The 17516-nt window shown below is 44.9% G+C and overlaps 1 protein-coding gene and 1 pseudogene across 1 annotated transcript; both read right to left on the bottom strand.

The window, feature by feature from the left end:
- Window positions 1-6109: 6109 nt before the first annotated feature.
- Window positions 6110-8788, bottom strand: LOC138801524 (E3 ubiquitin-protein ligase TRIM11-like; annotated as a pseudogene).
- A 1942-nt stretch (window positions 8789-10730) lies between these two features.
- On the bottom strand, window positions 10731-12997 carry LOC138801522 (E3 ubiquitin/ISG15 ligase TRIM25-like). The gene has a single exon (XM_069984435.1). The coding sequence runs from the start codon at window positions 12739-12741 to the stop codon at window positions 11065-11067; it is 1677 nt and encodes a 558-aa protein (XP_069840536.1). The 5' UTR covers window positions 12742-12997; the 3' UTR covers window positions 10731-11064.
- Between the last annotated feature and the right edge of the window lie 4519 nt (window positions 12998-17516).

Genomic DNA, 17516 nt, shown 5'->3' with positions numbered 1-17516 from the left:
ATAAAGTATACAGCTTGCCCCCCCCCCATTACATGTTTCAGCACGCTCTGGTGCCTTTGTCAAGAGGTGGCGGGCAGACTGATTAAAATCCAGCTTTATAACCTCTGTCTGACATCAGAATGCGCTGCCAGTCAGAGGAAACTGCACAAATATACCAATCATTGCTCGCTCTATGAGCGTCAGGGGGAAAGACTATCAATAGTAGGAATGAATACATTCACCAATGGCAAGATGTCACGGGACACAGGATTAGTAACAGAAGATCACATGGGATATATTGTGGAGTACACAGTATGGCACCTCGTAAACTCGCGGGCTCTTACCCATGTGGTGGCTGTACTTTTTCTAAGTACATGCCCAAGAAAAAAATCTTCGCAAATCTGGTTGATGGACGCACGTACGAGATACGTAACTATATCAATTGACTAACTACGGGGGTTATCTATATCCTTTCATGTACATGTCCCAAATATTACGTAGGAGAACGATCCAACCCCTGCGGAGAAGGATACGTAAGCACCTCAATAATATAAACACGGACACAGACACCTCCATTACTAGACATGTGAAAGAACACCATGGTGGTTCCCCCGCCCACTGGCCTGACGTTTTGGGGTGTTTCACAACTGAAACTGGGTCCTCGTAGAGGGAATCTGGATCGTAGGCTCCTGCAAGAGGAAGCAAAGTGGATCCATGGTTTGCAAAAGTCTTAGGGCCCTATTACACCAGCAGATTATCTGACGGATTTTTTTGAGCCAAAGCCCGGAATGGACTATAAACCGAGAACAGGTAATACAAGGAAAGACTGAAATTTCTCCTCTTTTCAAATCCATTCCTGGCTTTGGCTTAAAAAAAATCTGTCAGATAATCTGTTGGTGTAATAGGGCCCTTAGTCCCACTGGTTTAAACAAGGGTTTTAATTTTGTATCATTCATCTAGTTTATTTTGACTCTGATGTAAACCTGCCGTGAATTCTCCCCCCATCTCTGTTATGTCTCTTATTTTCTACTATTTTTATAGTCATGAGACCTTAATACTTGTAATACTTATGTTACATAGAAACATGCGCCTATTGATGAGCTTTTGTATATAATCACCTTATTTAGTAATATTTCTTCTAACTACACGTGATTGCTCTTGCATAAAGACATTTCTATGCACTGGGAATCTTCCCTTTTGAATACATACATTTCAACGTGATGTGCCGATCCTCATCGCTTCATGCGCAGTGCTTTGGCTCCGGACACTATCTTTTGGTGCCGCTCTTGCTGCGCATCTACGTCATTGTGTCTCCCCCGGTGGCTTCGCGCATGTCCGGGGAGAATCCCAGTGACGGTCACTAATGAGGGGCAGCCTCCGGGACGTCTTTACTGGGCAACGTACTGTGTACCCCGCGATGTTTCTTATGTGATCGTCTGTGGCTAATCCTGTGTCCCCTGCCTTTGCGTCTTGCCATTGGTGAACGTGTTCATTATTACTATTGATAGTCTTTCCTCCTGGCACTCATAGAGGTTATGTGCACACTACGGAAACCCAGCGGATCACCCGCCGCATATTCCGCAGCTCGTCCCCTGTGGCGGACATGTGCATTTCCGCTGGTCCCATAGGCTTCATTCTATGGTTTAGTCCAGCAAAGTCCGAAAGGCAATCACCTGGCACAACCTCTAAGAGCAATCTAGCCCAATGAAGTGTGGCTAACACACAAAACGATCGTCGCTAGCTACTTGGTGCACGTGTCAGTCCTCCCTTACCCTCCATGTTTCAAGTGTGAAGTTGTAATAAAGAAGAAATTTCTGCAAGTGGGTGAGTTGCCACGGTTTTCCTTTTTCTTACCTTTTGTTCTGGACTTTTATGATTTTATGGCTTCATTTTATGGTTTGCCAGATTCTGCCGTCCGCCCGAAGCATGATCCTGCTCATTCATGGGGCGGACAGCAGAATCTGGCAAACCATAGAATGAAGTCTATGGGACCAGCGGGGGCGAACTGCAGAATCTTTGGCGGATAATAAGCCAGGATTCCGTAGTGTGCACATACCCAGAGCTAGCAATGATTGGTTCAATAGTGCAGTTTCCTCAGACTGGCAGCGTATTATGATGCCCGCCGCCTCTTGACAAATGCACCCATTGGGGGGGGGGGGGGCTAGACTGTGGTCTTTAGGGGGGTTGGGGGGGGTTATTTTTTTGAATAAAACATTTTTTTTTTCTTCAGTTGTGTCTTGTGTTATTTATTTACTTTACGGACTTAGTAATGGATGATGTATATCAGACAGCCCCAACTTAGTAGTGTAAGCTTAGTGTTAGCTGATATAAAATGGCTAACACTAAACCGCCCCCCATTATTAGCCCAGTACCCACCGCACCAAGGGCACTGGGAAGAGCCAGGTACCAATAATCCTGGAGTGTCAAAATTGGGGTTTCTGGACTGGATGGTGGCATGCTGGTATTATTAGGCTGGGGGGGTCCCTTCCCACCATGCTATCACTTCTTCTCATTTGGAGCGGGTGGGCTGTGTCAGTTCTCTGGACCTTGGATTACACTGCTAATAGCACAGGATTGGCGCAGAGGAGAAAGGTAAGACACTACCTTCTTCCTTGGCGCCCTGTGCACAACAGGGGGCTACCAGCAGGTTACATTCGTCTAACCAGCTGATAGTTCCCCTTTAAAAGCCCTATTATACCAAGCGTTTATCGGCCGTTAATCACTTGGTATAATAGTTCCTGTTAAAAGCCAACAATCAGCCGACATGCATGATGCCGGCTCATTCTTGTCTTTCAACATCGCTCTGTGCAATAGGGTTCCCCGGCCGATTTTTAGATCACTCAGTCTATGGAACAGGCGGAACTTCAAGCGGAGGCCGTCCAGCGGAATCTGCTTGAAGTCTCAGCTAAAATTCTGTATTGTGCACATACCCTTTTGATACACAACTTTGTAAATATGGCTTAGATCTTTAAAGGGGTAGTTCACCAATAATGTTTTTCTTTTTTTAAATCAACTGGTGCCAGAGAGTTGTAATTTACTTCTATTAAAAAAATCATAGACATAGGTGGCATCAGAGAGCAGTGTGTCAGACTGGAAAGAATACACCACTTTCTGCAGGACATACAGCAGCTGATAAGTACTGGAAGACTTGAGTTTTTGGCAGTTTTTGGTTATGGCACCAGTTGATTTGAAATAATTTTTTTGTGAACTACCCATTAAACTTACATTCCCCACGCGTGATGAGCTGCTACAGAGTTTACTCCCCCCCCCCCCCCATCATCTCTGCCAACTACGGTCTCCAAAGGTAGAACCTACCTCTGGCAACTATGTTCTAGCCTCATACTGAATGGGCTAGATTCTGGACTCCAGGGGTAGGACCAACCTCTGGCAACTACGTTCTAGTCTTTGTTGATGATGATTTTACAATAGGAATATGTAGGACCTCCAAAAATTGTGGAATATGTAAATTCACCTTCTAACATCACTGGAAGTTTTCTGTGGAGTAATTCAATCAGTGCATCACTGTACACACACACACACACATACAAGTTTTCTGTTAGATATATATTGAGAAGATTTCCTGATACACATCTCCGACAGCTACAATGTAAGCCATCGTATAGGACGACCAGGGATGGGGAAACTGAAGGCCTCCAGCTGTTGCAAAACTACAATTTTCATTGCTCCTGAATAGCCAATGCTAAAGCTTTTGCTCTTGATGTATGGTGGGAATTGTCGTTTTTTAACAGCTGGAGGCCTGCAGTTTCCCCATCCCTGGTATAGGACGAGGAGGCTATAGCAAAAGCTATAACCCAAAAAGGCTATTTTTATTTAAGTCATATTTTGGGCTGAAATACAGGCAAAATGAATTCTGACAAAGGAGGACAACAATTAATGTGTACCTGACAAGTCTCAGAGACATCAAAAGTTCCTGTCAGTCTTACTTCTCCCCCTGTAGCAGCCCCATAGACTTACATTTTGAGGCCATCATGTGGCACAAAGCGGATACGCCAAGCATGGCATTCTCCCAGTTTGTTCTCCTGATCAGTCAGGGTTTGAACACTCAGATCCCAACCAGTTAAAACTTCTGACATGTCTCTTTTATATAAATGACTGTTCCCATTTATACAGCCTTAAAATCACGACAGTAAAATTATTATGTAAATAGGATCCGAATAGAACATTTTTTGGCTTTTATGGAACTCTAAATTGGCCATATTACGATTCAAAAATCATACCAAAATACTGAGCTGGAAACATGGTCTAAAACAGGGATGTCAAACTCAGGCCCTCCAGCTGTTGTAAAACTACAAGTCCCATCAACTTGTTTTCCAGGACAGGCAATGTGTAACTAAAGGGGGCGCATAGAAGTATTTGGTTTGTGGTGAGGTTTACGTATTTGGTTTGTGGTTTGTGTTATATAATAAATAAATATTCAATTTAAAAAAACTATAGGGGGCGCAGCAGTTGCAGTTGTGGCTGGATTCCTAAGCTAGCTGGACCTACAGTATATATCTCCCTATCTAATGGCTGACAGAGACTGGCATGTGTATCTTAAAGGGGTTATCCAGTGCTACAAAAACATGGCCACTTTCTTTCAGAGACAACACGACTCTTGTCTCCAGTTCAGGTGAGGTTTGCAATTAGGCTCCATTAACTTCAATGGAACTGAGCAGCAAAACCGGTCTGTATTCTGGATGATGGGCGGGAGATCTTCAGACGTGTGTCTCCCCGTTCTAGTGATTTGAGGGGTCTCAGCAGTTGCCCCTCATTTATCATTCATCTCTTCCTGCATTTCAGAAAGGAGCAACAAGAAATAGGAAGAAAAGTCTAATACTGCAAATTACAGCTGTATTAATGTATTGCCATTGGCAATATACAATTACAAATCACACAAAAAAAATACTCCCATCATCCCGCACAGTCGTCCAACTCCACTCCACAACTCCGACATCAGATGAAGGGAGCTAGACTCCCGAAAACTTAGTCAAATATACTCAGTTAGCCCCTAAAAGGTATTGCCTAATATCTTCACTATTCTATTGAAAATCTATGGTAGGACCTGACAATCGCTGCTCACAGAGGTCTCAATCCAATCTGACTGAGCTCCAGCTATTCTGCAAAGAAGAATGGGCAACCATTACAGCCTCTAGATGTACAAAGCTGACCCCAAAAGACCGAAAAGTGGACGCACACCACCAGATTTTTTTTTAACCCCTTCGCGTCCATAATACATACATATACGTTCCTGACAGTGAGGGGCTTTTGATGTGTGTCCAGAGATAATGACAGGCAGCTGCTATCACGCAGCTGCCTGCCATTCACCGCTTAAACACCACAATCTATAGCAATCACGGCGTTTAAGGAAGTCAGTGACAGGTTAAGCACCTGTCACTGACTCATAGAGACCCCCAGTCGCTTGTACCAACGGGTGGGGGTAAGCCACTTACCTCCGTCCTGTCGAATTGTCCATCTGTGGATACAGTCTGCTCTCAGGCAGGCTCTATTCATAGATCGCCGACAACACTGATCTATGCTATGGCACAGCATAGAGCAGTATATAAAATCTAATGATTGCATGTTTAACAGTAAAATATTAGTGTAAAATAAAAGTGTAATTAAAAAAATAAAAAAAGTTTTGAAAGTATTTTTTTTTATTTTTAAAAACTTTATAACCCCCCCAATAGAAGTTTAAAATACCTCCTTGCCCATTATAAAAAATATGTAAAAAAATAAATAAACATATTATATATCATAGCATGCAGAATTGTCCGATCTATTAAAATATAATATTATTTTTCCAGGCATAAACGGAAAAATGAGCAAAAATATATCAGGAAAAAAATTAATAAAAAGCAATCAAAATTTTCCTTTACACCAGTATGATACCAATAAATACTAGAGATCATGGCGCAAAAAATGGCACCCAAACCAGCCCTGTAGGTGGAAAAATAAAAGCGCTATCTCTCTTAGAAGGAGGAACATTGTATTAATTTGACCTGGACATCCTGGCACCAATGATCTGAAGGGGTTAAAAATGTTTTTAAAACGCTTTCCTTACACTTTACACTTACAAATGTAAATTTGAAAAAATAGGAAAAAGTTCAATGGGTAAGAATACTTTAAGACCTCAGCTTCTCATTGTAACTGAGGCTCCTCGCTCAAGACAGAGGATAACATGGAGAGGTTCAGAGAAGGAGGTGGTGAGGGTGTGTAAGTGTCTGATGGGGTCACACAGCTCATAGAAAGACAGACGCCCGGCCTCATAGTCTAAGAAGACTCCAAGTGTTGGACATGTTGGCTTTACATTAAGGCTTTTTCTGACTGACTTGTGAAATGTACCACATATTTCATCACACATAAAGAAACACCAAGATTTATCATTAGATATAATACAAGACTGTTCTCCTTCCTTCTCTATACTGGGATAGGACACTCCAATGCCACATGCTCCTATCTGGTCCCACTCCACCTCCCAGTAATGTCTTCCTGAGGAGAAGCCACATCTGCTTAACACCTGGGTGGAATTCAGGAACCTTCCTGGTGATTTTGGTCTCTTCTGTTCTTCTGTATTGGTTGCCATTTTTAGATCCTCTGATACCTTCATATATACACAAGCAGTGTCCTCATCCAGCAATATGTCTGGGACCTGGAACCCGAGCTGTGATGTTACATTGGTGACAATATCCCTCATAGATCGGTGTAAGTTCAGTGAGATCACAACCTCATCCACATCATCAATCGTCTCATGAAGGTCACAGACTGGAGCTTCTGTTGCTCCTACCATACTCTTATCGATACAGGCTGCTCCTTGGTCTGATTGCTGTAGCACAGGTTTTGGGTCAGTCCTCTTATCCTGAACTTTGGTACCAACTGTATAAACACCAGAATCAACCTGAGACTTTACCTTTCCACCATCTCCTCCTGTGTCCTCACCATCTCCATGACCACATACTGTAATCTCCGGTAAGACTCTTATTGGGTCAGTAACATGACACATCTCCTCCAGGTGACGCATCTTCTTGGACAGCTCGTCCTCCTCTATTTCCAGGTCCTTGATCAGATCAGATATCTGGGACACAATCTTCTCCTCCTGCCTGGAGATCTCGCTCAGCGCTTTCTTTTCAGCCATTTGAAGTTGGTTCTTAATGTCCATAAACAACTTACTGACGTTCTTCCTCTTATCGGAGGCGTTCTCCTGGATATTCCTCATGTAGATTCTGGACTCTTGTATGAATTTCAGCTTTTTGAGGGTTCAGTTCATCCAGATTTTTCCTGTTTCTTCTTCTTCTCCTCAGAGGCCGCATCTAGAGGTTCCACCTGGTATCCCCTGTGCTCCCCAACCAGACAGCAAGACACACACAGACAGGCCGCATCCTGAGGGCAGTAATACTCCAGAACCTTCTTGTGGATGGGACATTTTTTGTTGCCAAAAGAGTTGGTGGGTTGTGCTAATACATGATCCACTATCTTGTTGTGGGCTGTCAGGTGGTCGTCACATAGCGAGTTCTCACAGTGCAGACAGGACTTCACAGCCGGGACAGGAGACTTTGTACAGTAAGTGCAGAAGATTCTAGCTTTTAGCTAGATTTTAGCTTTGGCTGTCCAGGCATGATGGGAATTGTAGTTCTGAAACAGCTGAAAGGCCTAGGTTTGACACCCCTGCTTTAGACTATTGTCAGCCGAACCCATCGCCCAAAGCTCAGATGTGTGCACACAGCATTATGGACACAAGTCCTTGCCAGACAACATTTCTGGGCACCCAAACTGACAGCTGTGGGTCATCAGGCGTTGTGCAGCCTGTGAACAACATTTCTATAATGCACATCTATGTTGAATTTGGTGCGTCCCACTCTATCTCCATAGCTGCCCCCTCCAGAGCCATAGACTTACACAGTGCTGGGTATCTTACTGGGGAGCTATGGAGACAGAGTGAGATGTGCCAAATTCAAACATACATTTTCAGACTGAGGTACCTGGGGCCCACCAGTGGAACTGATCCTGGGGGCCACTAATAGAGGGGGGATACAGCTGGCGTACACCATGGAGAAGGAATGAATCTGCTCCTTTTCATTGGCGTACCCCAGGGGTGCATCTTGATAAATGTTCCCCTAAATACTAGTAAGCTAGAGGACTTCACAGCCGGGACAGGAGACTTTGTACAGTAAGTGCAGAAGATTCTGGTCTCCTCCATATCAGGCTGAGTAGATAAGAAACGCTCCACTATATTACCCAGCTTCCTGTTCTCCAGGGCCAGACGCTCGGGATATTCTGCTCTGCAGTCAGGACAGGAGTAACCTCCAGCCCCGTCCTGTGTATCCAGCACCTGAACAATACACGAGCGGCAGAAGTTGTGTCCACATCTCAGGGATACGGGATCTGTATAGAGGCTCAGGCAGATGGAGCAGTTAAAGGGGACCTGTCACCCCTGGACAGGCCCCCAAACTCACCCTACCCCTGGATACGGCCCCCCATACTTGGCAGTCCCGCTCCTGATGCCAGTCCCGTTGTGGAGATAGGGCCGCCCGCTCATCTGCGTGGTGAATATGCAAATGAGCAGAGATGACTCCGGTGTCCAAAGAAAATCATTGCTTCAGTGATTTCTTATTGATGTTTAACTCATCTCTGCTCATTTGCATATTGAGCACGCAGATGAGTGGGCGGCCGTATCTTCGTGGTGGGATCAGGAGCGGGACAGGCAGGATGGGGTAAGTATGGGGGGCCATATCCATGGGTAAGGTGGGTTCGGGGGGCCTTCCAGGGGTGACAGGTTCCCTTTAAGCTCATCCCTCAGCTTGTCAGACGCCATTGTAGAATAAAAGGAATCAAAACCTAAAAAGGGTTCTTTACATAAGAAGAGCAGTGAGAGTCTACAAAAGAATTAACCCATTCAACTCAGTGATTTTGTTCATACTAATTCTCACTAAGGAAGAAAATTATAAAAACCAACAAGGATTTGGTGTAGGATTATTGATGTATAATATGTGGTGACATAGAAGAGAGAATCCACCTCCAGTACAAGGAAAGAAAGCCGAGCACTCACTAAACAGTCCTCACAAATACTGGTTGGTAAAGTCCCCCTTTCCTATCAGCAAATATATGTAAAGGTGCTGGTGCAATGATGCAATGATGACTGAGTTATTCACTCATATGAATAAGTGAGTTATTCACTCTGGCAGTGAATAACTTCTTTTGATACAGACATGCGTTCACTGGATCTGGGAGATACCTTAAGTGCTGATATAAAATATAGGTAGATATAGCAGTGCGGGTGTAGCTTAGTGTTGAGCAGTAAAGAGTAGTTTGTTGTGAGGGTCCCAACCCAGGCTAGTAATGTGCACTGTCGGAACTTTATAGAGAAGAATACTTGAAAGAGATACTTGTGCCTGTGTTTTGACTTTACTGTCACTGACCACCCTCTGCCCTGCAGTGTTGGGTACCCGTCCTACCAGGGTGACACAAGCCCCAGCCTTGGTTACCTGGGTGTAGCTAAATATCCGAAATTATCTGGTGTCACCTGTGCTGCAAGTTAGAGTACGCAAACCTTCTTTATGGTACCTTTGCTCTCTCCGGGTCAGTTCCTCTTTCCTAGGTAATTTCCTTTGTCCTAGTTTGTCTAACTACACCAACACAGCTGGACTGTCCCAGACAGGGGTCCTTGCAGAGCCAGGCCCTGGCTAACTTCAGCAGGGATGCCTACTCTGTGTGTGTCCTCCCCAGAGAATCAGAGGGAAACTGACGCTATACTTCTTCCCACCAAGTGACTACTTCCTACAAGGATATGTAAGAGCCCCTGTAAGTGGTGGAAAAGTAAGAGTGCAAAGAAAGAAGCATAGGGATAGGTAGAAGAGAAAGAAGTCTCTCCATTGGTCCACAAGATCACACAATACAGAAAAACAGTAACCCTGTGTTCACTACAGCTGTGCATATATACATATATATAGATGGGGACACAACAATGTGATGTATCCTGCACATTACTGATCCCTGATCTTTCAGCTCCATGTAAATAATCTTTAATGTAATTTTGGATGTAGAAAAAGAATCTGACCGTACAATTTTCTACATGTGGGTTATCAAACTATTTTATTTTGTACATAATTTTTACTTCATATTTACACACTAAAATAAAGAGTCTTTACGTAGGAAAAGCAATAATTTCAAGACGGAGGAGAGGATATCAGAGAAAGTACGGCTGGAGAATTACAAGAACCAGGGGAGCAGAATGTTATATAAACCCACTTCCTGTCCTCTTTGCTTAACATTACCCCCATAACCTGGATGTGTAAGTGACGTACAGGATGACCGCCATCCCCAAGACATCCTAACCATGGAACACAACTACTACTGCATTATGAATACTTTTTTACTCTAAACATTTTAATAACATTCAGATCAAGGATAAGAGTATTTCATTTTATGTATATAGCATTACAGGAGTTAAAGGTGAACTCCGGGCAAAATGTATTTTTTAATATGTTATAACATAAGCAAAGTTAGACAAATTCCTAATGTACGCTAATTATGGGAGATGCACATATAGTGCTACTTCCCTCACTTTAGTAGATCAGACAGGCTTCAATTTCTTTAAAAAAAAAAAAAAAAAAGGTGACATCACGACTCTGTACTAGAAGGGTCCAGCAGGGGGCGCAGTATATGTAGAAATTACACGTAAAAATTATAACTTATAATATTTAACATGTAATTTCTACATATACTGCACCCCCTGCTGGACCCTTCAGGTATAGACGGGGTCGTGATGTCACTGTTTTTTAGAGAAAATGAAGCCTGTCTGATCTACTTAAGAGAGGGAAGTAGCAGTATATGTGCATTTGCCATAACTAGTGTATATAATGAATGCGTCTAACTTTGCTTATGTAATAACATATTAAAAAATAAATCTTGGCCGGAGCTGTCCTTTATTGGCACAAAATTAGTACAATCACCTATTTTCTTACCCGAAGCCCAAAACAACAAGACAAGTCCACCGATCAGTTGTATGAGAGGCTCCTGCCAATACATCTCTATATGCGTGCATAATGTACCTAACCAGAAATAACAGCGTCCTAATACTGTGCAGCGGCCTCAGCTTCTTATTGTAACAGACGCTTCCTTATCAATATAGGAGATAACATGGAGGGGTTCAGAGAAGGAGGCGGTGAAGGTGTGTAAGTGTCTGATGGGGTCACACAGCTCATAGAAGGACAGACGCCCGGCCTCATAGTCTAAGAAGACTCCAAAAGATGGACATGTTGGTACATTAAGAGTTGAAATAACTGAGTTATGTAATGCTATACATATTGAATCACACATAATCATACACCAAGATTTATCATTATATGTAATACCAGACTGCTGTCCTCTCTTCTCTATACTGGGATAGGCCACTCCAATGCCACATCTTCCTATCTGGTTCCATTCTACCTCCCAGTAATGTCTTCCTGAGGAGAAGCCACATCTGCTTAGAACCTGGGTGTATATCAGAAACCTTCCTGGTGATTCTGGTCTATTCTGTAGTTGTGCTGTTCTTGTTGCTGTTTTCAGATCTTCTGATACCTTCACATATCCATGAGCAGTGTCCTCATCCAGCAATATGTCTGGAACCTGGAACCCGAGCTGTGATGTTACATTGGTGACAATATCCCTCATAGATCGGTGTAAGGTCAGTGAGATCACAACCTCATCCAGATCATCAACCATGTCATATTCTGCAGCTTCTTCTTCTTCATCTTCCACCATATTGTTATCATAGGCCTCTCCTTGTTCTGATTCTTGGTCAGTTACAGGGTCAGCTTCAGAATCATTCTCAGACTTGATCTCTCCACCATCTCCCCCTGTGTCCTCACCACCTCCATGATCACAGATTGTAATGTCTGGTTCCTGTAAGACTCTTATTGGGTCAGTGACCTGGCACATCTCCTCCAGGTGACGCATCTTCCTGGACAGCTCGTCCTCCTCTATTTCCAGCTTCTTGATCAGATCAGATATCTGGGACACAATCTCCTCCTCCTGCCTGGAGATCTCGCTCAGCGCTTTCTTTTCAGCCTTTTCCAGTTGCTTCTTAATGTCCATAAATAACTTACTGACGTTCTTCCTCTTACCGGAGACTTTCTTCTTGATATTCTTTTTATAATCGTACAGTTTCTGGACTCTTGTATGTATGGCCGCATTTTCATGGTTTAGTTCATCCAGATATTTCCTCAGTTTCTTCTTCTTCTCCTCAGAAGCTTCATCTAGAAGTTCCACCTGGTGTCCCCTGTGCTTCCCAACCAGACAGCAAGACACACACAGACAAGCCGCATCCTGAGGGCAGTAATACTCCAGAACCTTCTTGTGGATGGGACATTTTTTGTTGTCAAAAGAGTAGGTGGGTTCTGTTAGTATATGATCCATGGTCTTGTTGTGGGCCGTCAGGTGGTCGTCACATAGAGAGTTCTCACACTGCAGACAGGACTTCACAGCCGGGACAGGAGACTTTGTACAGTAAGTGCAGAAGATTCTGGCCTCCTCCATATCAGGCTGAGTAGATAAGAAACGCTCCACTATATTACCCAGCTTCCTGTTCTTCTCCAGGGCCGGACGCTCGGGATATTCTGCTCTGCAGTCAGGACAGGAGTAACCTCCAGCCCCGTCCTGTGTATCCAGGACCTGAACAATACACGAGCGGCAGAAGTTGTGTCCACATCTCAGGGATACGGGATCAGTATAGAGGCTCAGGCAGATGGAGCAGTCCAGCTCGTCCCTCAGCTCAGCTGATGCCATTGTAGTGAGGAAGAGCGGGAATAGAAAACTAAGAGGGCGGAGCGTTCCAGCAGAGGAATTAACCCCTGCAGCTCAGTCACTGTGTTCACTGCTGATTCACAGGAAGAAGGATAAGGATAAAAAGGCTTTTGTATAGGATTACTATTGTACAAGTTATACTGTCTCCTCCTGTTCACATCAGAGAATCCACCGCCAGTACAAGGAAGGAGGAGGCTGGAATGTAGTTGCCAGAAGAAAGTCTTGAGGACCTTTTATGACATCATGCCCATGTGACCAGTCTCCTGTGTGGGAGGAGCTATCTTCCTCTGCTTTTTATGAGGCAGCAATATAGCGAGTGCAGTGTATACAATCAGCAGGAGGTAAGCCACATTGTGTGTGCAGTAGTGGATCATAATAGGTCCTTTTTGGGCGGTAGCCCGGGGCCCTGAGCTCCTGTGGGGCCCATAGTCACCCAAACACACTTATACTTTCAGTGGAGTATTGTCCCTGGATATAGTTTTGAAATGATTTGCAAATAATTACTCCTTTTTTACCTCGATTTTGCACAGATCAGGGCAGCAGTACAGTGGGGTAGGGGGGCCCAGGATTGGTAGCGTTAATCCGCCCCTCTGTGTGTGTATGTATGTGTGTACTGTTATGTGATGTTCTGCAGGGTGAGGGGTGTGTGGGTGCACTATTATGTGATGCTCTGCAGGATCAGGGGTGTTGTGTGTTTGTCAGTGATCATCACTGCCGAGGTGCAGGCAAGGAGGAGGGGAGGTGGTAGGGCTGGGCGGTATACCGTGAAAATACCGGTAAACCGATTTCAACTACGCCAGGACGGTATTTGCGGTATTTCAGTGCTGCACAGTATGCTGTATGTGTCATAGCACTCACGTCCCTGCCATGCCTGACAGAGCGCCCCCCAACGGCCCCTGTCTGCCTCTGTGTCCCGTCCCTCAGTGTGCCCTGCAACCCTGCACCAGTGTATCACTCCCCCGCCCGGACAGGCGCTGACCCGCTCCACATACCCGGGAGTGAGCCGCCGGGGGTACATAAGCTGTATCTCCTCCTCCCCCTGCCACCCCGCTCAGCATTGGTACACTTGTGGCCCCGTCGGACGTTCACACAGGCAGATTCCGGTCTCTGGAGGAGGAGACCGCAGGATCATGTGATGGTGTCCCTGCGGGTGCTGGAGCTGAATAGCGGGATCTAGGGGCGCAGTGCAGATCCCCGATCCTGCTATTCAGCACCAGCAGGGACGCCATCACATGATCCTGCGGTCTCCTCCTCCAGAGACCGGGATCTGCCTGTGTGAACGTCCGACGGAGCCACAAGCGTACCAATGCTGAGTGGGGTGGCAGGGGGAGGAGGAGATACAGCTTATGTACCCCCGGCCGCTCACTCCCAGGTATGTGGAACGGGCCAGCGGCTGTCCGGCAGGGAGGAGGAGATACAGTTTCTGCCCAGATCCCCCCCAGCTGCTGCCCCCCCCCCCTTCTGCCCACATCCCCCCAGCTGCTCCCCCCCCTTCTGCCCAGATCCCCCCCAGCTGCTGCCACCCCCCCTTCTGCCCACATCCCCCCAGCTGCTCCCCCCCCTTCTGCCCAGATCCCCATCCCCCCAGCTGCTCTCCCCCACTTCTGCTCAGATCCCCTCCAGCTGCTCTCCCCCACTTCTGCTCAGATCCCCCCCAGCTGCTTCCCCCCCTTCTGTCACTACAGGACGTGCATATTTGAGTATACAGCTATGTACACACTACAGGACGTGCATATTTGAGTATACAGCGATGTACACACTACAGGACGTGTATATACAGCTGTACAGCTATGTACACACTACAGGACGTGTATATACAAGTATACAGCTATGTACACACTACAGGACATGTATACACAGGTATACAGCTATGTACACACTACCGGATGTATATATACTGGTATAGGGCTATGTACACAGTACAGAACATGTATACAGCTATGTAGCTGTATACACCTGTATATACACGTCCTGTAATGGCTGTATATCTGTATGTACATGTCCTGTAGTGGCTGTATACCTGTATATACACGTCCTGTAGTGTGTACATAGCTGTATACCTGTATATACACTTCCTGTACTATCTACATAGCTGTATACCTGTCTATATATAGGTCCTGTAGTGTGTACATAGCTGTATACCTGTATGTACACGTCCTGCAATGGCTGTATACCTGGTTATACACATCCAGGTCTCTGCTGAGACCCCTAATAATGACAAATAATAATAAGGACAATAGCCTATATGGCCCAGCCTTGTGTTGCTGCTCAGGAAGTTACTTTTTTTTTATACTCTTATTAAAACAAAATATCACCAGGTTTGCACGGTCAAGTGGGTGGGGCTTGCAAAAGGGGTGTGGCTTTCATAAGGGGCGTGTCATAATTATCGCTCAGTTATCGTTACCGCGGCTACATGTACGATTAACCGCGATAATAATTTAGGCCAGGTGGGGCTGCAAACATCACTGTTTCATTCCGGAGGGGTCTCTGATCATCATTGTGCTGAGGTCTGGTGGGGGGGGGGGGGATGCTGGACTGCTGCACTGGGGCTGTCTCTAAATAGAAACCACACACTTAAAAACCCACCTACACTGCCATCTGCTGGTGATCAGAAGAATCACTGGCAATAAAGTATTTATTGGATTCACATCATAATCGCTATAGTAATATTATAGATAGTAATAGTAGCTCATCTGCAGCCTGAGTCAGTATATATAGATGCCAGGTAGTGCTGTTTTAAATATACAGCTTGCCCCCCATAACAAGTTTTGGCATGCTTGGGTGCCTTTGTCAAGAGGTGTTGGGATTAAATGGCGGTACTGGGAGCTTTCTGTCTGACGGCTCATCAGAATGCGCTGCCAGTCAGGAAACTGCACAATTGAACCAATCATTGCTCGCTCTATGAGCGTCAGGGAGAAAGACTATCAATAGTAGGAATGAACACATTCACCAATGGCAAGGCGCAAAGTGACGGGACACCAAATTAGTCACCGAAGATCACATGGGATGGATCGTGGAGTACCCGATACGGCGCCCCGTAAACTCGCGGGCTCTTACCCATGTGGTGGCTGTACTTTTTGTAAGCACATGCCTAAGAAAAAAAATCTTCACAAATCCGGTTGATGGACACGAGATACGTAACTATATCAATTGCCTAACTACAGGGATTATCTATATCCTTTCATGTATGTGCCCCAAATATAACATAGGTAAAACAATCCAACCCCTGCGGAGAAGGATATGTAAGCACCTCAGTATTATAAACACAGACACCTCCATTACTAAACGTGAAAGAACACCATGGTGGTTCCCCCGCCCACTGGCCTGGCGTTTTGGGGCGTTCCACAACTGAAACTGCGTCCTCGTAGAGGGAATTTGGATCGTAGGCTTCTGCAAGAGGAAGCAAAGTGGATCCATGGTTTGAAAAGTCTAAGGGTACTATTACACCAACAGATCTGACGACAGATTATCTGCCAAAGATTTGAAGCCAAACCCAGGAGTGGATTTGAAAAGAGGAGAAATCTCAGTCTTTCCTTTATGACCTGTTCTCTGTTTATAGTCTGTTCCTGGGTTTGGCTTCAAATCTTTGGCAGATAATCTGTTGTCAGATCTGTTGGTGTAATAGTACCCTTAGTCCCACTGGTTTAAAACGAGGGTTTTAATTTTGTAGCATTCACATAGTTTATTTTTTCCCTGATGTAAACCTGCCGTGGATTCTCCCCGTTTCTCTGTTACGTCTTTTATTTTCTAATATTTCTATGGTCATGAGATCTTAGGCTGGGTTCACACTATGTATATTTCAGGCTGTATTTGGTCCTCATGTCAGGTCCTCATAGCAACCAAAACCAGGAGTGGATTGAAAACCCAGAAAGGATCTGTTCACACAATGTTGAAATTGAGTGGATGGCCGCCATATAACGGTAAATAACTTCCATTATTTCAATATAACAGCCGTTGTTTTAAAATAACAGCAAATATTTGCCATTAAATGACGGCCATCCACTCAATTACAACATTATGTGAACATAGCCTTTCTGTGTTTTTAATCCACTCCTGGTTTTGGTTGCTATACAGCCTCAAACATACAGCCTCAAATATACGTAGTGTGAACCCAGCCTTAAAGTGTAACTGTAATTTCAGGGTCATTTTTCTGAAAACAATAAATATCTATAGTACAAGCGATTTTAAGAAACTCTGTAATAGGTTTTATTTACCAAAAGAGTTTCCTTCTGTAGTGAAAAAGCAGTTTTCCTAGCTCCCCCCTCCCCCCTCATCAGAAGAAGCAGGATTTCTGTGTCCATTATGTGGCTGTGGAGAGGGGAGGGGCTGAGAGGAGTGAGTGAGCACGGAGAAGTCCTGCACAGCACAACACCCTGCAATCTTCTCTCAGCAAGTTCCTAGATAAGAACTGACCCCTGAATCCAGTGTTTTAGGTGCCCAGACAGTCTACAAACAGCTGACCTTCATGTCACCTCTTCCTGTAGGTGTGTTATTTTTAAAATGTGTGGTTTCCATTTAGTTTGTATTTAAACTTTTATCACTTATTTTGTCACTTGTCTGATTTAATTAATAAAATTACTCTTAGTACTCCCGAGGTTATTGGGAAATTTAGGGTATTTTGGGCTGTCAGCAGGCAGCTCTTGGTTTATGTGTTCTGGACAGAAAAAGCCACAGTCTGGTCCCTGGGGGGGGGGGGGGTTAACCTAATGCTCTGTGGGCTAGACTGTGGTCTTTAGGGGGGTTGGGAGGGGGTCCAG

The sequence above is a fragment of the Dendropsophus ebraccatus genome, chromosome 9 (genome assembly GCF_027789765.1).
Source record: "Dendropsophus ebraccatus isolate aDenEbr1 chromosome 9, aDenEbr1.pat, whole genome shotgun sequence".
In the NCBI taxonomy this organism is placed as follows: Eukaryota; Metazoa; Chordata; class Amphibia; order Anura; family Hylidae; genus Dendropsophus; species Dendropsophus ebraccatus.
The sequence above is the reverse complement of the archived record's forward strand: the minus strand, read 5'-3'. Positions and strand labels throughout refer to the sequence as shown.